Raw genomic sequence first — 24,257 nt, forward strand, 5'->3', positions numbered from 1 at the left:
TAAAGAGTAAATACACGGCCAAGCGCAGGTGAGGGCACAGCATGACCCAGAGGTGCCACAGTGGCTCACAGCCACCTTTCTGCTGCCCAAGCTCACCTCAGCTGGCTGCCAGGCCACAGAGAGCAGCTGGATCCTTCCCAGTGCGTAGGTGTTGTAACAATTCATCTTCACACGCTGCTTTCACTATGTATGAAACGGCAGCCACAAAATCAGCAACAGTTCAACATTGCCAAATGTGAAGACTGACTGGAAAGTTTAATGAGTTTGAAATTTGTACAGAGATATGCATTTTACAGTACTGTTGAATTGTTTCACATAAATAACCTTTCAATTTTTTAAAATTTCCACAGATATTGACCATAATTCTTAAGTCGCTCGGTGCGGTTCACTTCTTGCTAAATGCTTGTTCACTCTAGAAACAGGACTATCAGCTAGCTGACTTCTTTGAAGCATGGTCAGGACAAGTTAACCTCATGTTCATGTAGTAACCACTGCAGGGTAAGTTACAGTTTCAGCAGGTAAAAAAAGTGTTATTTACATGTTGTGAAAATTGCCTTCATTTCCATAGGAATATATTCTAGAAATAAATGTCAGAAGTTACACAGTAGTATCTTATGCCAAACCAAAAATATACATTTGATGTATACAAGTTTTTAAAGCTTATTGCAGGCATTGCAAATGTAGATAACTACATTAAAATATTTTCAATGACATAGCTACAATTTAAATTAAGAAATGGAATGTTATCAATAGGATTTATCTGTTCATTAGTGTTGACATATGTACATATTTAATCCAAGTGTGCAGTATTGTTTTTTCAGTTATCGTGAAGAGGACCACATTGTAGTGACCCTAATAATATATATACGCTCAAACAATCTAAACCAGTTACACAGCTTTTACCCATCAGTTCAGTTCTTCTGATGGTGCAGATTTACTACTTAACACAAGTGTGTTGCTTTTATTCCACAATGGTGAAGTTACACCCTCTCCTCCTTTTTTTCAGGGCAAAACAAGACAGCTACACAAAAGCAGAATGGATTTACTGAAACTTTGGGGAAGGCTTGAGATCTACAGCTGTTCTGCAAGCCCTCTTCAGTGAGTCCTTTTACATTATAAAAAAAGTATAACATGTTAAATATAAGGGGGAGACCACACAGTACATTACACCAAATTTGCAATAACTGAACACCTTACATTTCAGTCCGTATTAGCACTAACAACCATCCAGTTTAGAGGCACAGGAAAGCTCGAGTACTTAAACACAGTTTCAGAACTTGAACTTTTTTTTTCTCTTTAAAATGCAGATATAAGACTTCAGCCTTTAGGTTCTTGTTCTTCCCATCCCAGCAGCAGAACAATCGTCCCTTCCCCCACTTTGCTCAGAGAACGTTGCTCTTTAATAATTGTTCCAGTTGAGCTGAATTGTAAGTTTTCCACAACTAAAGAATTTTAAGGACTATGTAGTAACAGATGTTGGTCTGTTTGGGGAGGTGGGGAAATCAAGACTTTGGTCCTCCCTATTCTCTACTAGATATTGGTTAAAATTTCCAGTTTGAGGAATAAAGAATTTTTATAGCTGTTTTTCTATCTAGTACACACTAAGTCTGGCATATTATACAAGAGAATATCTTACCTAACCTGATGATTTATACTATGTTTGAGGTTAACTGTGCTTAGCATGAAGTATAAAAAAATAAATAAATGGAAGAGGGACAATACAAGGCCAGGAAGACTATAAGCGAGACAGAAAAATTGCAGTTTACCATGTGTGACATTTGTTTTGCAGCTGGCTAATTACACCCTCTAAATAGCTAAAGAACAAGTCAAAAAGCACATATTGGAAATAAAGAGAAATTTTTAAAATTATATTTTCTATATTCAAGTATTAGATTAATTATGTAAGACTGTTTCTAAGATAAATGTTAGGCCAATGATGACGTTCAAAAACAAATCAGTAGAAACATCATCCAGAAAAAAAGCTAGTTAAAATATAGATATGTCAAGCTATGACACTTAAATTAGTGCAGATAATTTTATATTAAATCCAGATATCCCGAAATATACACAATAGAATCATCCCAGTTTTCATAAAAATTTAGAAGGTAGATGATAAAATTGCACTTAATTCTGAATTAATTCAGAAAGCAAGTCATTCCCATTCCTTGCTGATCAATCTGTAAGTAAAAAGGGAACCATGATATAAAAGAGCAAATTGGTTTTGTACATTCTATTTCACTTTTCAACATTTGGTCATAAAGAAGGGCCACGCAGTTTCACTATCTGTCTTGATGATCAGAATCAGATATCCTTACATCTGATGCAGACAATTCTAATACAGGATTTACAAATCCGGCATATTCTGAATTGCCATTATCATCCATTTCAGCGCTAACAAAGTCATTCTCCCACTCCAGTCCATTAGAATCATCAGAGGCTGAAGCTGGATGACTTCCTGTCTTCTTGCTATTGAATTTCAGAGCTGCCCGGAGTATATCTTCTTCTGTTTTGGAGCGTTCTCTCATTGGAATCATTCTGTTCATGCCTGCGATTTAAGACACGTTTATGAGAAAGGCATAATTTTGAGGGAAGTATCTTTATGTTTGTATTAGAAGAAACAACAAGAAAACCATAGAGATCCAGACTCTGGTAATTTCACTCCCAAGTATCACTGTATTTTCTTCTGGTGGAGTTATTCACATTAAAGCAACAGTCTGCAGCCAGTTTTGGCCCAAATGAACACAACAGCCAGTGATGTTGATTTACAGAGTTCTAGGACAGACAGACTACACAGTGCAAGAACTCACTAGCTGTCTTTATTTCTCCTATATATGCAGCCTGCTGCTCTACACTATGGGCATGTAAATATTAGGAGATTTTTGGTACTGTGCCATTTCCAGAGAAGCTAAATGTCCCTTCTCAGACTCAAGTGATGGATTTTATGTTATTTTTTCATGAGTCTTTCAAAACATAGCTATTTTCAACTTGACTATTCCTGGCTCACTGAAGCTGTTGTCTATCTCTCAAAATACACTGCCAAAAATACCAATACAACATTATACTCTAAGTTCCTTGTCTGTTATCTGTATATGACAGCAAAGAATGAAAACAGAATCACTGTATCCAACATCTGTATTTAATCCAGGGCAGTTACTGTTTCCATTTTCTCCTCAAACCCTTTGTCTTTCTGTATAACGCTCTTTATAAAACTAACATTGGAGGGCACAAACTATGCATCTGCTGTACTCAGACAGCTCCACTCCACAATCCCATTTTCAGTACTATTGTACCATTACATAATGATTATATAGTACCACTAGTATATAATCATGTGCAGTTCAGGACCTAGGCATTTCCTGTTAAGAATCTCCTACTTTGGCAAATTTTCAGTCAAGCAATGTCATCTTTTGCTGCTATTCTTAGTGGTGGTTTGTTTGTTTTTTAAAAGGCTAATACCCTTTCAAAACACTGGTTCTTCCCTACAATGTGTTCAGCCCCCATATAATTTTGTCTACGAAGAGTAAAAATATGTGACTAGACCACAAATTAATATCTCAGATCACTAAACCCACACACAAACACACTTAGTTGAAGTTGTTCAGTTTCCATGGTAGGTTTTAACAGCACACACAGTAATTAAACCTCTTATCCCAAAGCAAGCAGTCAACTGCTTCAGGTAGATGTTTTTAATACACTTAAATTGAGCCACATCTACCAAGAATGTGTTAAAAACTACTCAAAGTCCTGGTAATATTGACTAGCAGTTCTTTCAAATGACCACATTCCTTCCTTTGCCACCATGAAAACAAGCCATGTCCTCAAGCATAAGCAATCATCCACAGGTTATCTTACCAGCTCTTCTGCTCAGGGTTTGAGGTTACTAGAGAGAAGTGGCGCAATGCCACCGCAATGACCGACTCTTAGTCCTTCCCCTTTGTAGAGCACTGGCTCATAGAAATCAGAAACAGAACTACGCAGTAATTTTGTTCTCTGCTTTTAGGCAGTTTTTAGCACTTCTCAGTACTTACTATCTAGTTACCTCAAAACCAGATGAATGCTTGTGGCTGAGTCAATAAGACAGCGATAAGAAAACAATGAATAGCAAAGATCACGGATTGTTAATTCTATACACATAAGTAAATTCCCCAATGAGAAGGATAATACAAGCCCATATGAAGCAAAAGACCCCCAGGTACTCAAATGAGTAAGATAATCTCGGATGCAGGTATGCCTGGTAAAGACTAAACCGTGCTCTCATGTGGTTTTCAGTAGGTATTTAGACAGATATTACAGTAAGGTAACTCATAAGAGTGGGGGGACAACACACTCTGTAAAAAGCAGAGAATGCAATTTTTCCATTTCTTAAGCATGGTATAGAATATATAGTTACCAGAATACTGTTTCTGCATTGGTGCTAATTACTCTCAATGTAAAATCCAGTGTAGTTCAGCATGTATGATATTGCCCTAGCTTTAGTTCCTCTAGAATGCCAATAGCTCTTGCACACACTAGCTAAAAAAAGATGCTGGCTATTTCTGGCTACTTCTATGAAAGTTAAGTCTTTTAAGACATGTTTATGAACTACACACCTTAGTGCTCTTGACACTGCTAAACATTTAAACTCTATACAGACTGTCAAAAAATAGTCTATTAAAGGAAAAAAAAATCCAGCTATAACATTGGCTAAAAGAAATCCTAGCTTATTTTTAGTGAGCTTTTCAAGAGTCAAGGTCTCCAAATTTTGGATTAACTTTGAAACCAAGAGCTTTTGCAGATTTACTAAAGAGAATGGAAAATATCTACAACAAACAGCAGTAGCAATTAGAATAGTTGGGTTACTCACCTGGAATGCAGACCTAAGTTCCAGTAGAAGTTACAATACAAGTAATTAGGATTTAAAGAAACACTGATTCCTGAAATACTTCAGACACTCCTGACCAACTTCTACCTTTTAAAACCAAGAACGAGCTGTTCCTTCTGCTACTGGCTCACAAGAGGGCAGCATTTCTTTACTAGTAGTTTTGTTGTGAGTTTACAAGTCAGTTCCACAAAATGCAGGAAGTCGTTTACTTAAGGATTCAAATAAATGAATTCATTTCTTAGACAAATAACTGCATATATCAAAATAAGCAATTTGCTAGGTAAGAATAGTTTACAGTTTAATCATTACACGCTTGAGAGAAATCCCATCAGAATTAAGTTTTAAATCAACTTCCCTTCTGAAAATGACAAATTTAATATCAATGTATTTAAAACTGTCAGCATTTTTAACTTGTAAGTTCAGAATGAAATTGAATGGCAGAATAAATACCTTCTTCATCTTCCCACTCTAAATCTAATGAAGTGCTGTCATCATTTCCACTGGTTGATTTTGTTTTGGTCATTAAGTCACAACTGCTCTCTGTGTTGGGTGTCAGCACTGTAGCATCAGAAGAAAGTCCTATATGTAAAAAATACGTACTTTTAATTTGTAAACATACTTGAATTTGAGGTTCAATATGCAAAACTAAACTTTCAAAGCAAACTTTTTATTTTGCTTTGTAGCCTTTAAGCCTCAGGAACATTTGAAAAAGCACTTCATCCATCACTTCAAAGACTTTATAGAACCTTTTAAAGTCAACATCACTGAGATATTACAGGATGACATTAAGCAGTATTGTCTAATTAGAACTACAGAGTAATTCAGTAAGCTGTAAGCTGGACTTGTGAGAAGTCTTGCAAAAAAGAACCAAAACCAAACACCAAACAACCAAACCCCAAAACCCAACCCCCAAAACACATCCACCCCACCCAACACCTCAAATATAGGCAGCGTTGCCCAAGCATTACTATCAGTTCTCCAGCTTCTTAGTGACTATCAAGTACTGTCACCAAACTTACATCCTAAGTTGAGAAAATTGTTTTCCTCTAAATTGTTAGTGGGATTTTTAAATACAGGCAGCAAAATCGTCTCTTGTACTTCATTAGAAAAAAATTGGCCATTAGTATGATTCAAATTATTTTGCTAAGAGATGGTTATAAATGCTAAACATACACATTTGCATCCTTAATACACAGTGAGGTTTTACAAGAACAGGTCACTGCATGATGTTGCTTCCACAAAGATGGTTGGAAAGCCTTAGTAAAATGAAATCCAAGTACAGGATGTGTTTGTTGACAGAACTTGCTTTTCAGAACTAGAATGGCTGTAGCACAAGTTGTATATGCCATGTTTTTCAAATCATCAGGAATTAGAGAGGAAAATAAGTTTCTGTTAATTTTTAAATACAGATATATGTATACATATACATTTATACATATGTGTACATATATGTGTATATATAAAAATATGAAATATGAATAAATGATGTTTATCTAGAAAAAGAAATAGTACTCTGTGCTCCTCAGAGTCACTTAACATTTAAAGATATGCCTAAGAAAAGGAAGACTTACTACTACTTCGAAAAGCTTCGTACTGGAATTTTGTATTTCTTAAGAAAGAATCGAGATCTTCCTCTGCCGCAGAGCTGTAAGAACAGTGCACATATTGCTTTTAGTTTTATAAATCTCTAAGGGTGCCATAAAAAAATGCTTTAATCCACATGGCCTCCAGTTCTACAGTACAAAGCACATACATCGTTAACTAAAATCTATAGAAAATGATCCACAAAATGCCTATCCATTCCTGCTCATCTTACCCTCTTCCAGGCAGAGCTTCTGCTCAATTTTTAGTGGCAACTTCAGTTACAAATGAAATACCTTAACTTCTGCAACAAAACAACTCTTCCCCTCTTATCTTTTGTCACTTGAGATGACTCCTGAATTTTCAATTCCTCTTTTAACTAATGAACTCAAATCCTGCTACTGCAATTCTTTGTTTCTGAACTATGCTAATTCCTACTCATTCCATAAAACCTGTTTTCACAGCTCCTTTTCTAACTGTACTTACCTAACTGAAAATATGTCCCATCCCCCTTCCATTCACAAACAGGTGTCTGAATTTAGCATTTTCTAAACTCAAATACCATTTCACAGGTTGGTGTGGGGTTTTTTTGTGTGGTGGTTGGTGTGGGTTTTTTTGGTGTTTGTTGCTGTTGTTGGTTGGTTGGTTGGTTTGTTTTGGTGGTGGTGTGGGTTGTTTTGTGTTGGTGGGGTCTTCTTGTTTTTATTTAGGGTTTTTTGGTTGATTGCTTTGTTTTTTTCTTCTAACACTGAACAGAGAAGGTGGGAGTGAAGAGAATTAAAGGAATAAAATTCATGAAGAACAGGGGGATGATACAAACCATTCAATTCTCCATTTGTTTAGTATGTATTTTTGTTGGGCATTTCAAACAGGGTTCTGAATAATAAAAATATTTTTGTATTAGCTGAAATTTTACATATAGACACCTTTTTAATATAAAATGCTAGATTTTATATGTGTATATATATGAAGTAGGTTAAATTTGTATGCGATCCACCCTATAATTTTGCAGGTTCATGGTAACCAGTTTGCATTCAGTAACAATTTGGTGTGACTAAAACTGCAATGAATAAAACCAACTCTGACGTAGAGATGCTGCATATGTAAGGTTTGAAAAACAGGTGGATTTTCCTTTTTTGTGAGGGGGAGGTGAGCTACAGAAGTAAGATCAGTCATTGTTCTTAATTATAATTAATAACATTTTATATCTTACCTTTGATATTCTCCACTATTAACAGCGTGCATTCTCTGTGTTATCCTTTGTTGTTTACGTTGCTATTGAAAGAAGTAAATTATTGAAAAAGCTGAATGCAATCACTCAGAGTAATATACTCAATACACTAAGCATTCCCTTAACTGTGACACTGGAGGAAGCATTGTCCTGGTCCTTCGAGTACAACGTAGGAAAAGACTGACTTTCATTCAAATAAAGATCAAATTTTATGATCATGAAGTGACTGTTACATGCAAGAAGTATTATTTTTAATCTCAGAGGTCTCTCAATTTAAAATAGATTTGTAAATAGAGCTCTCAACATTTTAACCTATTTCATACACCCCCCCAAAAAAGAAGACATCAATTTGTCTAGAAACATATAAACATCATTCATGATTGCATCTCTCTTCTCTGCTGTATTCCCTTCTTCAGCTACAGGTATTTTCAAAGCATCACTAACACCTGAGTTATGTTTGATTTGTTTTGCCTACCACTTAAAAAAAAGTACTTTCCACAGGTCCTTTTACCCCTGTACAAAGCAATACTGATATCTCCTCAGGTTGTCTGTATCAACACAAGGTTCTTCATTTATATTAATAAAAGTTTTGCTGCTTTGCTGTGCCAAAAGTATTAATTCCTCTACACTGTTTAGGTAGAAAGCTTTCATGGTATCACTAGGAAAAAGGGAAAAAAAAAGCCAACAAAGAAGGAGAAATGCAAGACAGAAGCCATAAATGCATTTAATTTGTAGTTAAAACAGGACCAATAGATGTCATGAAAGTGGGGTTCTACATACATTTTAGGGTTTAAGCAACTTAAGTTGCCTCAAGTTTCTTTTCCCTGCCTTGAAAAAAACGGTAGCATAAAAACTGGGCACAAACTCTGTGATTAAAGGTTACAAAGCAGTAATTGTTCACTGATTACAACAAAGACTAAGATAAAAATTAATGAGTTAATTTTACAGATAAGTCTGATGTATGTAGCTACTATATTTTCTGAAAAATCTATTCTCTGCCTTAATGGATCTCTCCCTGCAAATGAAAAGCCAGGATAAATAAACCAGTGTTATTGATGTCGACTTTAGCTTCATCTAAGAATTCCTCTTTCCTGGGTAAACAGTCTTGTGAGATAACTCCATTGGATCAGCTAGTATTTTTAATCCCAAGACAATGATGGCTTCATTTCTGGGCATACTTTCCATCTCACATATTTAAATAAGATTCAGAATAAGCAGACTGAGACCACTAAGGAAATGGGAAGTGTAGAAATATCACACAATGGTGGTTATAGGTAAGAAGACTTAAGTACGCAGGGAGAAAGAGACAGGAATTTGGCACCAACACAGTTAGCAGGTCTGGAAAAATCAATTACTGATGTATGCAATAATTTTCTGTTAAAATTCATATACTCACATAATAACAGATTTCAATTATCTATCAATTTTCCTGGGTCATGTCCAAATATCTAGCATTATAAATTCCAGGACATGCATATATTAAACTTCTCTGCTGTTACAAACCCTGACATTTAGTAGGGCAGCATCAGAAAGCCAAATTAGTTTTAAAGGGATATCATCCTTCCAATGAAAAAGCTATTTTCTCATTTAAAAGACCTCTGCCCACAAACAGCAAAGAGATGTTAAGTATTAAAAAATGGCTTATAGTTTATCTAGAAAGGTTAAATATTTGATGCATATCTATACAAAAATGCTTTCTTGGGAATCCTTATAATCCTTATGGGTTTTGGGGGGCAGTGTTTGTAAAGGAGATAAGTGGTGCTAATTTTATGAGAGAAGGAAATGAAAATCCCTATAATGCATTCTATCTTAGGTCCTGACTAAAAGATGGGCATATTAAAAATACTGAAAGAAAAGAAAATAGCATTTCTTGCATAGAATTTCTTTAAAGCCATAAAACAATCTACTTTTGCTGACTTTATATAGACCAAATGTGTTAAAAAAACAGAAACGAGGCAAAAAAAAGGTTGAAAATAATTAACCCTCCCATACAAATGACAACAGAATAAAAAGAGAAATGTGAAATGAGACCTATACTTAGCAACAGAAATATAAGATGAAAACCCAGTCATTGCTATCAATTTGGAAATAACAATTTTTAGTTCACTCTCTTTTGAATAGAAATGATACACTAGGGCTAAAGATCTCCCCTATACCTACTGCAGATTGCAGACTTTTTCAATTAGCCTAAAGCTAAACTTCTTAAAAACTACTTCCAGTTGAACACATACCACATGTCTAGTGGACTCTTTCCTTGAACACGCTACATCTGCATCCACATACATTGTAGATGGAGAGATACAGAAAAGCAAAAAATGCTCTTTTTAACATACATATTTCCGGCAACCTGAAATTTGGGTGGCAGCACATACTTCAATAGCTTATTAACATTTTGAAAATATTAAACACACTGATAACATGAAAAGGATCACTAATAAATGCTAGCAGGATACAGAACAGCATCTGTTTTCAAAACAGCAGAAAAACTTTACATGGCTTTTGTTTTGCTTGACCAAGCTTCAAAAGCAGAGACACCAGACATCTGAAAATAGGCACAGATATATCATATCAAGACTACTCTTAAGTCATTACTGGACTTTGGCTACTACACATACAAATCACAAAATGACAGAACAATTCAGGTTGGAAGGGACCTTAGGAGGTCATCTAGTCCAACACACTGCTCAGGGTCAACAGTAAACACAGACGACTTGGAAACACATATCTTCATGTTAACACAAATCACAGAGATAAGGAACAATTAAGTGAACAAATGTATGAAGTACTTTTTACAAGTCTAAATGATGTCATAATATGTACTTAATTTTTTTTTAACTAGAAAACCATCACAGATCACTTTCAAGATGAGTAACTTGTACAAAATGTAAGAAGTCTGTTAAGCAAATTATAGATTAAAATCATACATCTGTCATTCAAAATCTATACTCAGCTTCATAAGCTGTTTCAAACAACTCTGATAATTTCCAGCTGTTCTTTCAGATTATATATTTCTTTCTCTACTGGAATTTACAAGCTCAAACAATTTTCTCATCATGTTTCCTGCGATGTAAAGGATATTAGGAAAGTCTGTGTATGTAGAAACAGAACAGAAGCTCTGATATATATTGGGGTCTTTTTCCCCTCACCTCCAAGAGCTTTTTCTGCTTTGCTGCCCTGGCTGCTTCACGTTGTGCAGCATATAAAGCCTCCTCTTCTATTCTTAACTTCTCCTCTTGTAAGGCTAACTGTATATGAACAAAATAGTAATGGTTAACAAAAGCAGAACCTATCTATCTTCCTATGAATAAAGCCGTAAGTTCAATAAAACAAAATAAGAACTACTAGAAAATAAAAATAAAATAAAATTGACTAGAGTTAAAACATTTTTCTTCATTAACCAAATTTAACAGCTTTCCCCCCAAACACCCCAAGAAATATAGGTAACTAAACATTACCCTACACATCATCATAGTGAACTGCTGTAAATGCATGTTGAGTTTTATTATGAACTGCACAGTGAAAGACTTAAATCTTCTCAGTTGCATATTGGTACTTTATTTAAAATTATTCTCAATTTCTACATTCTATTCCACATCATATTCCATTAACTGCTGCAACACACTAAAACAAAATGACAAATTATGTTTTCTTCCTAAGAAACGTTCAGGAAAAAAACTGAGTACAAGAAAAGCACAAGTCAAGTATATTCCCCATTTTGCCTTTCATAAAAAAAAGTTCAAATTTAACAGATCTCAGTAAGAGCGCCAGCCTATTCATTCAATTTTTCAGCCAAGAGGCCATTAAAAAGAAGGAATCTCTGATGCAAACTTAGTTGTACAGCAATCTCTTTGTGCATCTTGTAGACTAAGAAATACCAACTGATGAACAAAACCCAACTGTTTTGTTCATGTGAACAGAATCTCCTTGTGTTCATGGTTGATTTTAACTACTTTAAAAGAAAAACCATCCACACCATACTAGTCATAACTGCTTACCTCTGACTGAAGTTTCATATCAACAACTCTCTGCTTTTCAGCAATGGAGTCATAATGTCTGTCTTTCAAGTCAGCAATTTCTTCCTCAGTTAGAGGTCTAAAAGCGTGGGAGAGACACAAAAAGGCCCCATCTATTATTTACTCCTGACAACCCTAAGTTGCATTAAACATACCCATACGGTCTTTCTTGACTGGCTCTTTAATGCAAATGCAACAAGTTGTTCTTTTGGCTTCTCCTGAGAACAGAGTTCCGAAGTTCCAGTTTACAATGCTGTCTCATCTTACTTTTAACAAAGCATTTTTGTATCTTTACAGAAAGCATATTTTTAAAACACTGTTTGCTAACAGAACTACTGGAATAGAATGGTTATAATTGCTGTATAAATCACTTTCTTCTTACTTGTTTTGGTCCCATAATTGTAAATTTTTACCCTTTCATCTGTTGCCTTCTTTATGAATACTTTTATGTATCTAACAAAAGACTGCAAAAGCGGTATAATAAGGTTTGCTATGTCACTTCTTTGGAACCATTGCAAGAAACAACATTCTGGGAAATATCAAACTTAAATAATACAAAATATCGAGAATCAGACAACCAAAGCATGCACTTCAGTGCTTTCATGTGTTTCCTATACAGCAGGTCTGTATGTTTCTACAGCTTATATAAATATTACCCTGCTCACAAAAAATTCACTGAAGTTGTAGCATTAACATCTGTGTAACTTTAAATGCTGACCCTGGGAACAAGAATCAAGATTCTCTTTGCAACATACTGTTTTAACTGTCTTTTATAGTTCTTGTATTACCATCTGAAGTGTCTTGACAGGATTAAGCAGTTAGTTTGACACATATTCTTTCCACATATGTGACAACTAAGACAACAGAAAGGGTTTTGACAGGGACTCTGAAAAAATTTAATAGTCACAAGGGGAGGACAGAGGAAAGGAGAGGTCCTGAATCTCAAAGCCTTACCTGTGACTGCTTCCTGGGCTTTCCCCCTGTTAAAACAAAAAACAAGTCTGAGTTTTTGAGAATCCCATCAATCAAACAACTTTGAGATGGGGAAAAAAAAAAATATGAAATAATAGTTTCTCCCCTATATTGGTTTTACAAGTATGTGGTGGGGAAACCCCTGTTTTAATTTGGAATAAAATAAAAAAATATTATTATGCAATAAACTGAAGTGGCTGACAAGTAAAAAACAAAACAAAACAAAACAAAGTGCTTCCAACTGAAAAGAAATACTCCAGTGGTGTACTTCAGGAATCAAACTATTAGTCTTCACATTTTTAAATACAGGGCAGTGTACCTAAAACATGGGATCCATCCCCCCTGCCATTATCAAGCTTTATTAAATTAAGAGTGAAATTTTAAGGCAAATTTCTATTTTTCTGAAAAACTGTTCAGCTAGTTTACCCGTAATTGTAAAGACAGAGCACGCCCCAAACCTTCCTTAGCAAAGCAACCCATGTCCACTTATGTTCTCAGGGAGCACTTGTTGAGTCTTATACAAGAGTTATACCAGCAGCAAATTCTTCTTCAGGTCTTCCTCCCAATGCTTTTTCCCCGCTCTTCTTTTCTTTTTGCCTTCCTAATGTCCATAGCGCTCTCTTCCTGAAAGCGTTACCTCCCATATTCCCCCCAAACAGTTTTCTCATCTCTTAGGTCATCATCTCTCCCAATGTGTTAAATATTCATTCCTAGAGCAAATGAAAATCAAAGTAAAAAACCCTTGCAATTTAAGCCTACAACAGATCATGAAGTGGGATCTTGGAGTATATTGTATCAGCAGGTTTCACATTATGAACCAGGTACCTACCTCATCACTTTCCACTAGGTTCTCAAACTGCAGAGAGAAATAAATAGATGATCTTTACAATTCAATATAACAAGTCACTAAGCACATACAGCAAATATGATTACATATTTAATCTGTCTTGTAAAAACACAACTCTAATAACAATAGTGGGACTGTAATACTATTTATGAAATCCCCTACTTCCAAAGAAAGTATTACTTTTAGAGTAGGACTTATCTTCTTCCCAGTGTTTATTTTCTTAAACATTACATTCTCCAACAAAGAGAAAAGTCAAAATTATAAAACATTCATATATTTCACTACAACTTATGTGAGGTCCTTGATAAAAATGAAATCTCATTAGCTTATAAGATTGCTAATAGTTCTGTGTATCTGAAGCATTATAATACCAGCAGTGGAAGTAATGGTATTGCTCTTACACCAAAGTACCCACTCAATTTAAAAATGCAGAAGACATAAGAGGTATCGTGTATGTAACCTCTACCTCAAATGGTAACTGTGATACTTATCAAAACATTTGAAGATGTACTTAATTTACAGAAAACACGGGGTTTCTTTCTACCCAGAATTCTAAATACTAACAAACACCACCACCCCTGCCCCCAGTTTTGCACATAAGAAACTAAAGGTCAATAAAGGCAACGTAATGCTTAATGACAGGAAGCCACAAAAGCCCCAAACAGGCAAAACCAGATAGTTCTCTTCTTTCCAACTGAAAGATTAAAGTTAGATGATGTATTAACGTTCTGAGCTGGTATAAGAATGACCATCTTGCCACTCAGTGCAACATCAATTTGGTCTGGAATAACCTGATATATTTCAGTGTATATAAACTGCAAAAAGTGTTAAAGGCATTGCTAGAATTCAGCTTGTTCCACCTTTGCACTCACCTCTATAGTGAAGTGTTCTCCTGTTGAACATGTTCTAAAATACTTTGATCTGGAAAAATAAGTCTACAGTTACACTATAGAATAGTCTTCAATTCACAGCAGAAGGAAAACAAGCCTGGTATTTTTAAACAGCTTTTGAAATATGGTAATTAAGTACAAAACAAACATAAAATCTTCATGTATTAAACACGTTTACTGTTAATCTGTGCTCTGCATTGCTATCAGAGCAGGAAGAGGCAAAAGCATGTAAGCATATTCTATAGAACTGTAGAAAAGACAAACACCCCCAAGTGCAAAGAAATCACTTATCAGGATACAGGACTTGACATTTACAGACATCTTAGCATGTTCTACAATACCTTTAATCTATTCTTCTGAAAAAACATTATTCCAGGCAACTTCTGAAAACACTACTGCTCACCATGGCACTTAACTCTTTACTAGCACAGCATGTTGTACAACACCAATGTTAAATCACATATTTTATTTTGACAGCTAGGCACAGCTAGAAGTTTGAACCTCTGAGAAAAATGTCTACAAGAGGTCAAGACAATATGTTCCAACTAGAAAGAAATATTCACAGTCTGTAATTTTACACAGGAAATCAGATCAGCCTCCTCCTTAATTCTTTGACTATCTTAACACTGTCCTCTTTTTATAAAGAAATACAGTACTAAGTTATCTGAGTACATTTTTACCTAGTGAAAGAGGTTTCACTATCATCCAAAAGTATATTCAAACGTATGCTGGTGCTTCAGTACAACATCCATTTCATCGAACTATTTTAAAAAACAGTTTCCAGTTCCTAGTGCTGACTGATATCAAGAATAAATCCAGGGCCTCCGGCATTTCTATACTTGTACAAAAGATCATTCTGTACTTGCAACCAACACTTCCGCTATTTTAAAAGCAACACACCAGCCAAAGCCTGAATTGTTTTAATCATGACGTATTTCATCTCCATTGTATTTTTCTTTGGAAGTCAGTTAGGGTACATCTCCTCCAGCAACTTGTTACGCAACCAACTTCACTGCAGAGTCCTGGTCCTTTCCTTATATACCATAGTGTAACTTAGAGTGTGTAGCTGCCAGTAAAGAACTGTTTCCAATTGATTCATTGCTATGAAACCACTATGTTGCAAGTAAAATTGGGACACATGGCGTGAACACTTACAGTAATTTCATCACTACCCCTCTGTGTAACATTTTGGTCTGCAGGAGCCAATACCATTAAGAATCTAATTTAATAAAATCGTTCCAGGGAATTGATTCAGGACTATCTATGTTGTTAACAAAAGAATGATTTTACTTTGTAGCATCAAGCGCTAACTAAATTATGCTCAACTTTACAAACACAGGAGCTGCAGTCAGATTATTTGCAAGAATTGAACAGTGAACTTACAGAAAACTAAGACCATGCAGTGCAAGCTTACTAAATGTAATTACAAATATCCCAACAGCAATGACACTTCAAGAAAGATCTACACTTTCTGCTACTTGCTGAATAGGGTCTCAGTTACAGAAGACCTAATTCTGGGCCAGAGTTTGAGCCCTTAAATCCCAGAGCAACTACGGAAGATTGAGGTCATTAGGGAAAGAAATGGAAGACCCATCAACTTCACCCCCATACATAACAACTTCAATTGAAAAAAAAACAGTAACCTATTAAAATGCTTACAACTTCTATTATTCTCCTTTAAGCTCTACTGTTTCATTATTTTCTAAATCAGACTTAAGAAACATTTAGGTTTGACAGGTATCAGAGCAAACAGTTCAGCTAATAGGCCACAGGACCTATAGAGACTGTCAGATCAAACTTCAAAGTTTTAAATCTATTATTAAAGACAGTAACTTTTAAGCACTATATACATGTATATGCTTTATTCTTTTATGCAAAGTCATGTTATCATATTTTATTTAAAAAACCCCACAACCAACTGATACAGATTAGGAATGGGGACAAAAAGGCACTAAAAATGAATATTTAATCTATTAAAGCCAGGGCATGAGTGAAAATTACTTTTTCCACGCTAGTGACAAAAAGGATTGTTTCAATTTTGCTACAAAACAAACCCTCCCAAAACTAACCAAACAAATAACCTAGAGACAAATAATATTTAGTCTTCTGTCTCTTTTTTTTTTTTTTCTCTCAACACTCCTCTAGAAATAGAGAGGAATCATTATGGTTGAATGTAGTGACAAATGCCCTGTGACCTACTTTCTAATTATGGTTGCAGCTCGTAGTACTTTGAGCAAAACTATTTCAGCAGACACATAAGGGCATTCCCTAAGAAAAAAAAAAGGAGTAAAAACTACCAACTGAAAGTTTGTGTTTTTATAGAAAGTTAAACTTACGCTACATTAATTAAGGTTTTTGGGTTTCATTTCTCTCTACACATGCTCCACATGAACTCTAAAATCATTGCAACAATGAATATAGAAATCTCCAAGATTTTCAGCACAATTCCAAGTAAACACAATTTATAATCTTGCAGGATTTTGAAACACTTTCTTGAAATTGTGTACTTAATTCAAAGGGTTTTTTCTTACACTTAAATCTTGGGAGCATCTCAAAATAACAAAGCACTAGAGTTTTTTTGGGGGGAAGAGGGAATCTGAGATATTAAAATAATAATGATTAACTTGATAAACTACATTATGCTGTTCTAGAAGTAGCCAATCCTGCAGAACTTGGTAGCAATCTAACTTGCAAACTTAAAGAGTTTATAAGACACATTTTACACTTTAGTTATACAATTCCCTGCCCTCCCCCCCCGTCATGGAAAATACCTGAATTGCTCAACACTCCAATACTGTTCTGTAAAAATACCAGCACACCCAGAAAACAAAGATGACCTGAGACATGTGCCAGCTATCTACAGGAGATAGCACTGAGGATCTATTTTTCATACACTGATCCCTGTATACGATTTTCCAGGTTCAGCCTTCAAAAGGCAATTCAAACAGGTGCAACCTCTTCCATTAGAAAAGTCTGTTTCCTGTACTATCATTTAATTTTTCTAAGGCCTTCACTATAGGCTATGCAACAACTAAAGAAAGAGGTACATAAGAGTTTCACATTACAACAGCAGACAGATTTATTTCACTGGTAGGGACAATCTGACACTGGACTAATAGAAGCAATACATACACGTATGAGCAGCTAAGCCATCATGGCAAGCAAACTTCTCTTTTTAGAGTATACTTATAAAAATGTCTTCATTAATTCCCTGCCATAATTGTGTGCACCAGCATTCATATTTGCCATTCTAAAGCCCAAGGAAGCAGTAAGCCAGTAGTTCAATGAAAGGCACTGAAACACAAAGTCTGGCCAGTAAGCCAGTAACTTCAGCAACCATCTGCTGAAAACCATCTGGAGAATATGAGAAGGTGTGGCAGAAGGCTAACAAATGATACTCCATGAATCAAACATGCATCAAAACCAAGTACTAGAACAGATGACACTGTAAACACCAAGGGATATACAAAAGGGTAAGGAGAGTATTGTAAACATACAAGAAAACAAACAAGTGAAACAAAAATAAATATAGGTGATAGTAGCTTTAGACCAGAGGGAAAGATAGAAGATAACTGTGTATCTAGAATTTGCTGTAACATGCAAGACAACCTTGTGCCTTTTTGGACTCTGTCCCTTATCCAGTGCTTGTAAGTCAGTTAATAAGTCAGTTAAAAATAGTTGCAGGAAAAGCAAAGACCAAAAGCACCTCAAACAATTCAATAATTTAAAGCTTAAGTACATATTGCCAGAGACTTATTGTCACTACCCTTGACTGCTAGAATAAGCACATTAGCCTACGAGTGGAGACTCAGCAGAAAGCACACGTGAAGCAAGAACCTTTCAAGTGTCACCTGTTTTTCTCATAGTACAGTACAAGAAATGGATACTTAAGTGACAGCTGCCCAGGTATGTGAGGTGTTCTTACACCTGCAGTTAGAGAGTGCTAAGAATACAAACACACACGCTGTCCAGGTCTTTCACTCATTTCTCTGAAACATATTCCTAAAAGATCTTTAGGACAAGCAGAACATCAGGCTGGCCTGCTAGAGCTGGTGTGAAATAAGAGGCCGTGAGTTTGCAACACATAAAATACTCAGTATATCTACTTCAGTCCTAATTCATCAGCCAAAAATAAATGACATCTAAGTACCAAAACCTGGTAATTACATTGAAGAAAACCAAGTTCTTGTACAGCTAATGTATTCTTCCTTCGCTTGTACACTGCTTTTCCATGAACTGGTTGTTGCAAAACAAAAGACAAATTACGTGTTTACAAGATACAGGAAAGTTTATTTGGATTATTCTGCTCCCGATCTCCCATAATTGTCACCCTTTATCCCAACAGAGTCTCAGCCTCTGACTCACAGAGAACACAAGATCATATTCCAGAAGATAATGTGGTTTTCCATCTTTGCACAGACACAGTAGCCTGCACAGATTTTGGCAACTAACCTAAAAAAATCGATATAAGCTTTTTTCTTCTGGATAAACAACCCTGGAAGAGGGCTAGAGAGGAAGAATGTCCCTGCAGCCTGTTACCATAAGCCATAAGGAGTGGCTGGCATGCCAGAAGGCTGTGCTGCCATCCAGCAGGACCTGGACAGGCTGGAGAGTTGGGCAGGAAATAACCTGATGAAATTTAACAAGGGAAAGCGTAGAGTCCTGCATCTGGGCAGGAACAACCCCAGGTTCCAGTATAGGTTGGGAAATTACATATTAGAGAGCAGTGAAGGGGAAAGGGACCTGGGGGTCCTGGTGGACAACAGGATGACCATGAGCCAGCACTGTGCCCTTGTGGCCAGGAAGGCCAATGGCATCCCTGGATGTATTACAAGGGGGGTGGTCAGTAGATCGAGAGAGGTCCTCCTTCCCCTCTACTCCGCCCTAGTGAGACCCCATCTGGAATATTGTGTCCAGTTCTGGGCCCCTCAGTTCAAGAAGGACAGGGAACTGCTGGAGAAGGTCCAGCGTAGGGCAACAAAGATGATTAAGGGAGTGGAGCACCTCCCTTATGAGGAAAGGTTGAGGGAGCTGGGTCTCTTTAGTTTGGAGAAGAGGAGACTGAGAGGTGACCTTATTAATGTTTATAAATATATAAAGGGTGACTGCCATGAGAATGGAGCCAGGCTCTTCTCAGTGGCAAACAATGATAGGACAAGGAGTAATGGGATCAAGCTGAAACACAAGAGGTTCCACTTAAATTTGAGAAAAAATTTCTTCTCAGTGAGGGTGACAGACACTGGAACAGGCTGCCCAGGGGGGTTGTGGAGTCTCCCTCCCTGGAGACATTCAAACCCGCCTGGACACATTCCTGTGCGACCTCTCCTAGGTGTTCCTGCTCCAGCAGGGGGATTGGACTAGCTGATCTTTCGAGGTCCCTTCCAATCCCAAACATACTGTGATATTGTGATCCCTGGAAGCCTCCGATGAAACGTTCAAACTGCACAAAGCCGAGCAACCACTCGACGGCATTTCATCAGCTGGAGCTGTTAAGGCTGACGCCACAGAGGCGTTTTCCTTCCCCTCCCGTGCGTGGAGGGCCGAGGACGCATCCAGGCCACCTCAGCCCCTCCGGACACCGCAACAGCTCCCCGGCCTCCTCACCGCCGCCCCCAACCCGCGTCCCGCTGACAACGGGTACCGATCGCCCCAGGGCACTCCGGCCCGGCCGCCGCTCCTCACGTCCCGCCGAGGAGGAGGGGGAAGGCGGAGCCGGGCGGGCTCAGCACCTCCCCGCCCCGGGGAGGGGAAAGGGGCAGCGGCGCTGCCTCACTTACCCTCCGCCCCGCTGGAGCCGGCCGGCGTCCCTCCGGCAGCAGAGCCCGCAGCACCACCGCACCCAGCAGTTCCCCATCGCATCCTGCGCGGCGGCGGCTCCTCGCGGCTGGCGCGCGGCGACAGTTGGCACCCCGCGCGCTTTCAAACTGCCCCTGCGCGGCGCGCGCCGACCAACGGCCGCGCCATCAACGGCCGCGGGGGAGGATGGAGGACGGAGGGCAAACAAAGAGCCGGGCTGCGCCCGCCGCCGTCACCGAGTGGGCGGCGAGCGAAGGCTCCGCGCTGACAGCCTCATGGCCGCGGCCGCTGCGCAGAGGCGGATGCCGCATGCCCCGCGCTCGCCCCGCCCCTTCCCGGGCGCTGGGGGAGGAGAGAGCAGAGAGGGGTCCCCTCCCTCACAGCTCCGGGCGTTGGCTTGAAACCGCGTAACGCAGCTCAAAGAGACGGTGCGTCCCGCCAAACCTGGGAGTGTTGAAGGCATCGCCGCCGAAGGGATTTGTTCCCTTCCAGGTGCTGTCTAAACGGAAGAACATCACAGGAAGGTGAGGTGGACGTGATTGCGTTGTGTTCTGTGGGTGTAAACTAGGTAGGAAAGGATCCTGGGTGAAACTGAAACGAGTGCCGAGGTTCTGTTGTCTAGGAAAACAGGATGGGTTAAAAATAAAGGCAGCTTACCGCAAAATGATACACACCTGCTTTGGACAGAAGGCAGTAACATCTCTTGATAAACTGTCATCACCATCACATGCCACAGGTGTGATGTTTTTTTTTTAGATTTATTCCTCTCTGTTTTGTGCGATGAAGAGAAATAGGGTGTATTGTGAAATCCTGTATCTTGGCATATACTCACTACAAAAATTCCTTAATTAAAAAAACCAAACCCACACCTTTGTAATTTCAGCCCTAAAAGATCATTTGGGGCACTGGACTACTTCATCCCTAACTTCCCTCAGTTGTTCGATCCTTCATTATCAAAAATATTAAATAACCAGTTCTTTGTGTGACTCATCTATATGACAGGGGCTGTCATTGTCTTATTGAAGTTCAACCACAAGAACTACAATGGATGATTCTGGTGGATACCATGACATTTCTGGCAAACAGAATAGAAAAAACAAAATCAGTACTGATGCTGTGTTGACATTCTGTTGATGAACAGTTCAGAGAACTATAGCAAGACACACAAGATGTGGAAGGCACACGGCACAGCCACACGTGATTTGGTATAACAAGCTAAACAATGTAAAAGGAATGCCATTGTCCCCATATTCACAGGATACAGAATCCACATTGACTGAAATCATATCATTTAGACTCAGCTCAAAATACTGAAAATGTCTAACTTACACTGTAGATATTTAGAACCTGAAACCTATCCAATTATTTATTGGTTTAGATACAGGGTTGTGTTCACTGTAAGAGCACCAACTTAATTTTTGGGAAAATAAATCTCTTCTAGCCTGTGAATTTAAAACTCTTCTGCCTCTTTCTCATTAACCTAGTGGCTGTATTTTCCCGTGGTTATGGAAGTTCATCAGAGCTCATAGTAGCCTACATTTAAAAGAAGAAAAACATTCCAGGGTTCCAAAGGCCAGCATGAAAAAGGCATTGCCAGTAATCACATTTTTGAGGCAAGGAATCCAGTTCAAGGCCCTGTTGGCTATAGGCATCACATTATGAGAGAGAAAGGGGTTTCTCTCAAATTATCAAGACTGAAGTCGGTCAGTGCCATTTAACAGGCTGTTAAACATATCTGTAGTACAGGTACTATATGGTTTAGGAAGGTATCTCTCTCATTCTTCACCACCCTGACACATATAATCATAAGTTAACTGGGACATTATATATATGTAAAAATAAAGAACACTCAAAAAAACCAAACCCCAAAGCAACCTATAGCCAAAATAAATTGTCATCTTTCAAGTTAGGTGCTGATGGTAAAAACTGGCATTACTACTGTGTGTGTTCACACATGAACAAGGCAGCTGGAATCACAATTAATGAGGATCCCTTTGACACTGGAGACTGTCCATAAACAAGAAGGGTGGGTTGCCCAACTCGGCTGGTAGTAGTGGCCCAGCCCATGAGCACCCCTCTTTGCTTGGTTCAGAAAGGATCTTGTTAGGTCAGCTGGGAAAGACAGACACATCAATATACTGGGGACACAGAGAAGTAATGCTACACCCCATGTCGTCTCACTGATCTTCCATGGATGTGTTATACCCACAGCACTGCATTCTTGAAAACCCTTTTGTTGTTCTTGTGCAGTTTAAACCCCAGAGAACAAAGAATGCAGCCAGTGACCCCTCCTTTACTATTCTCTTGGTCTCTAGGTAGGCTGTTCAAGTGCTGTTGTGACATCTTTTGTAAGCTGGTGTATTCTTGTTCTTACCACCGGTGAAGGTACAAAAAAAATCCGCAACATTGCCCCAAGATTGTACCTGCCGCCTCTGTAACAGGCAAAGGGTATTTAATGTACAGTCAAAACAAGGCCCATGTGACTAGTGAATAGCTGTCACTCTTCATGAGGAAAGGCATATATCATAAAAAGATACCATATAGATACTACTAAAGGGGGAACATCCTTTTAGAATAGACAATGTCTGTATAGAAAATCTCCAGGTGGATTTAACAGCTATGGGATGAAGCTTTTGTGTAGATAGGTCCAGTACAGAAATAGAACTGTAGTATTTTTTGCCATGATTAAAAAAATAAAATGAAGAACCGCCTGCACTGACATAGTGAGTTTTTGAGGTCTGTTGTGCATGTGTGGTTGTGGTTTGTGCCTTTTATTTAATGAAGCCAGAAGCGGTATCTCAGCAATGGAAGAGTTAATTGATTGCCAAGTAAGCTAGCTATTAGCAGTGCTGATCAGATTCTGGGACCCAGACAAGGCACTTGCTACAATAATGATCAGCAGTAAAAGGTGGGAAGAATATAATACATTAATACTGATCGTGTGTGTTTTTTTTTTTCCTGGAAGTGTGAGGTCAGCCTTGAAAGGTGCATTACATATAGAAAGTGAGAATGAGGGTGAAGGAGAAATAAAAAAAAACACAACAGAAATTACTTACAGCAGGTGACGCATATCGGCATGACTCAAGAGAAATATGGTAAAGGTTTCAGAAGGATTATTGCAATATGTGATGCCTCATGATGCTGTTTTCCATGAAACTGGCATTTTAGCAAGGTATATACTGTTCCTCTCCCAAAGAGAAATGTAGTAGTCAAACGTGACAGGTGTTCATGATTTTTTTCACAGCAATTGGAGACCTTTTCTTCTACAGTGTCCTAGATTGTGAAATATAGACCACCAAACTGAAGAGAGGAATGTCTAGGAACTGGCTGGTAAAAATAGAAGAGGGAAAGTGTCTAAGCCTTTGCACAATGGCTGTGGGGTATGACATTTTCCTGGCAACCTGACGGGGTAGGAATTAGGCAGCTTTACAGTCCTTTGAACAGACATAGATGGTCTTTAACTACTCCTTCTTCTTGCTTTCATCATTTTTTTCCCCCACAAATCTCTTTACCACAGCACCTTTGTTTTAGGACATATCCACACAGAATTTGTTTCTGTAGTTACGGTTTCCGATTGCTTTCTCCTGCATGAATCCTGCCATGCCGCTCATTTCCAGAGTAAGATAAGTCAGTGTTAGCATGTAAAGCAAGAGACTCACCATCATGGGTTGCTATGTGAGTTGCTGTCTCCTGCATTGGTGTACAGTGGAAAGAGCAAGAGTATGTGGGATTAGGTCTTGTTCAGTAAACAAACATGCATCCTTGAACTTTGTTGTAAGAAAACCCTGTTGAAGGGAACAGGTTACTGTCATGCCTGTTGTTAAGTTGCACATACCATGATTTTAAAATAAAGTGCACAGCAAGGGCGTTGATACAGACATCCATCTTAAAGCAAATTATTTTACCTTTAGCATTGCAGCATTCTTAGCAACATTAAGTTGCCTTGCAACAGCACACACCCACTCAGATACAGAATAGTCATTAAAAGAATTCATACTGTGGTGTTTGGGTTTTTTTGTAATCTTGGCACTCAGCCCACTGCACATTTTCACGCCAAGATAAGATT

The 24,257-nt window shown here is 38.0% G+C and overlaps 1 protein-coding gene and 1 long non-coding RNA gene across 4 annotated transcripts in view; one reads left to right on the forward strand and one right to left on the reverse strand.

The window, feature by feature from the left end:
* Positions 1 to 236: 236 nt before the first annotated feature.
* Positions 237 to 20,305, reverse strand: AP1AR (adaptor related protein complex 1 associated regulatory protein). 2 transcript variants are annotated; one of them, XM_065837665.2, is made up of 10 exons: positions 20,173 to 20,305; positions 14,378 to 14,426; positions 13,488 to 13,514; positions 12,641 to 12,666; positions 11,669 to 11,765; positions 10,820 to 10,918; positions 7,656 to 7,717; positions 6,433 to 6,506; positions 5,312 to 5,440; positions 237 to 2,545 (listed from the first exon to the last, which is right to left on the reverse strand). In XM_065837665.2, exons 1-10 carry the CDS (start codon positions 20,247 to 20,249, stop codon positions 2,280 to 2,282), a joined length of 906 nt encoding a protein of 301 aa, XP_065693737.1. In that variant the 5' UTR covers positions 20,250 to 20,305; the 3' UTR covers positions 237 to 2,279. The 2 variants fall into 2 exon arrangements, with proteins under 2 accessions (XP_065693737.1, XP_065693738.1); XM_065837666.2 differs by lacking the exon at positions 10,820 to 10,918.
* A 260-nt stretch (positions 20,306 to 20,565) lies between these two features.
* Positions 20,566 to 24,257, forward strand: part of LOC139827846 (uncharacterized) — a 31,649-nt gene continuing 27,957 nt past the window's right edge. For both annotated transcript variants that reach the window (XR_011738914.1, XR_011738913.1), the window contains exon 1: positions 20,566 to 20,715. This is a non-coding gene — a long non-coding RNA (uncharacterized lncRNA). The remainder of the gene's footprint in view (positions 20,716 to 24,257) is intronic.

This window comes from Patagioenas fasciata, chromosome 4 (genome assembly GCF_037038585.1).
Source record: "Patagioenas fasciata isolate bPatFas1 chromosome 4, bPatFas1.hap1, whole genome shotgun sequence".
Taxonomy (NCBI): domain Eukaryota; kingdom Metazoa; phylum Chordata; class Aves; order Columbiformes; family Columbidae; genus Patagioenas; species Patagioenas fasciata.

Coding starts and splice junctions, on each gene's coding strand:
- AP1AR (XM_065837665.2), bottom strand. CDS start 20,249: ATGGGGAACTGCTGGGTGCGGTGGTGCTGCGGGCTCTGCTGCCGGAGG. Junction 12,667..13,487: donor ACCTAGTGGAAAGTGATGAG/GTAGGTACCTGG, acceptor TTGTTTTAACAG/GGGGAAAGCCCAGGAAGCAG. Junction 6,507..7,655: donor AATAGTGGAGAATATCAAAG/GTAAGATATAAA, acceptor CTGTTCTTACAG/CTCTGCGGCAGAGGAAGATC.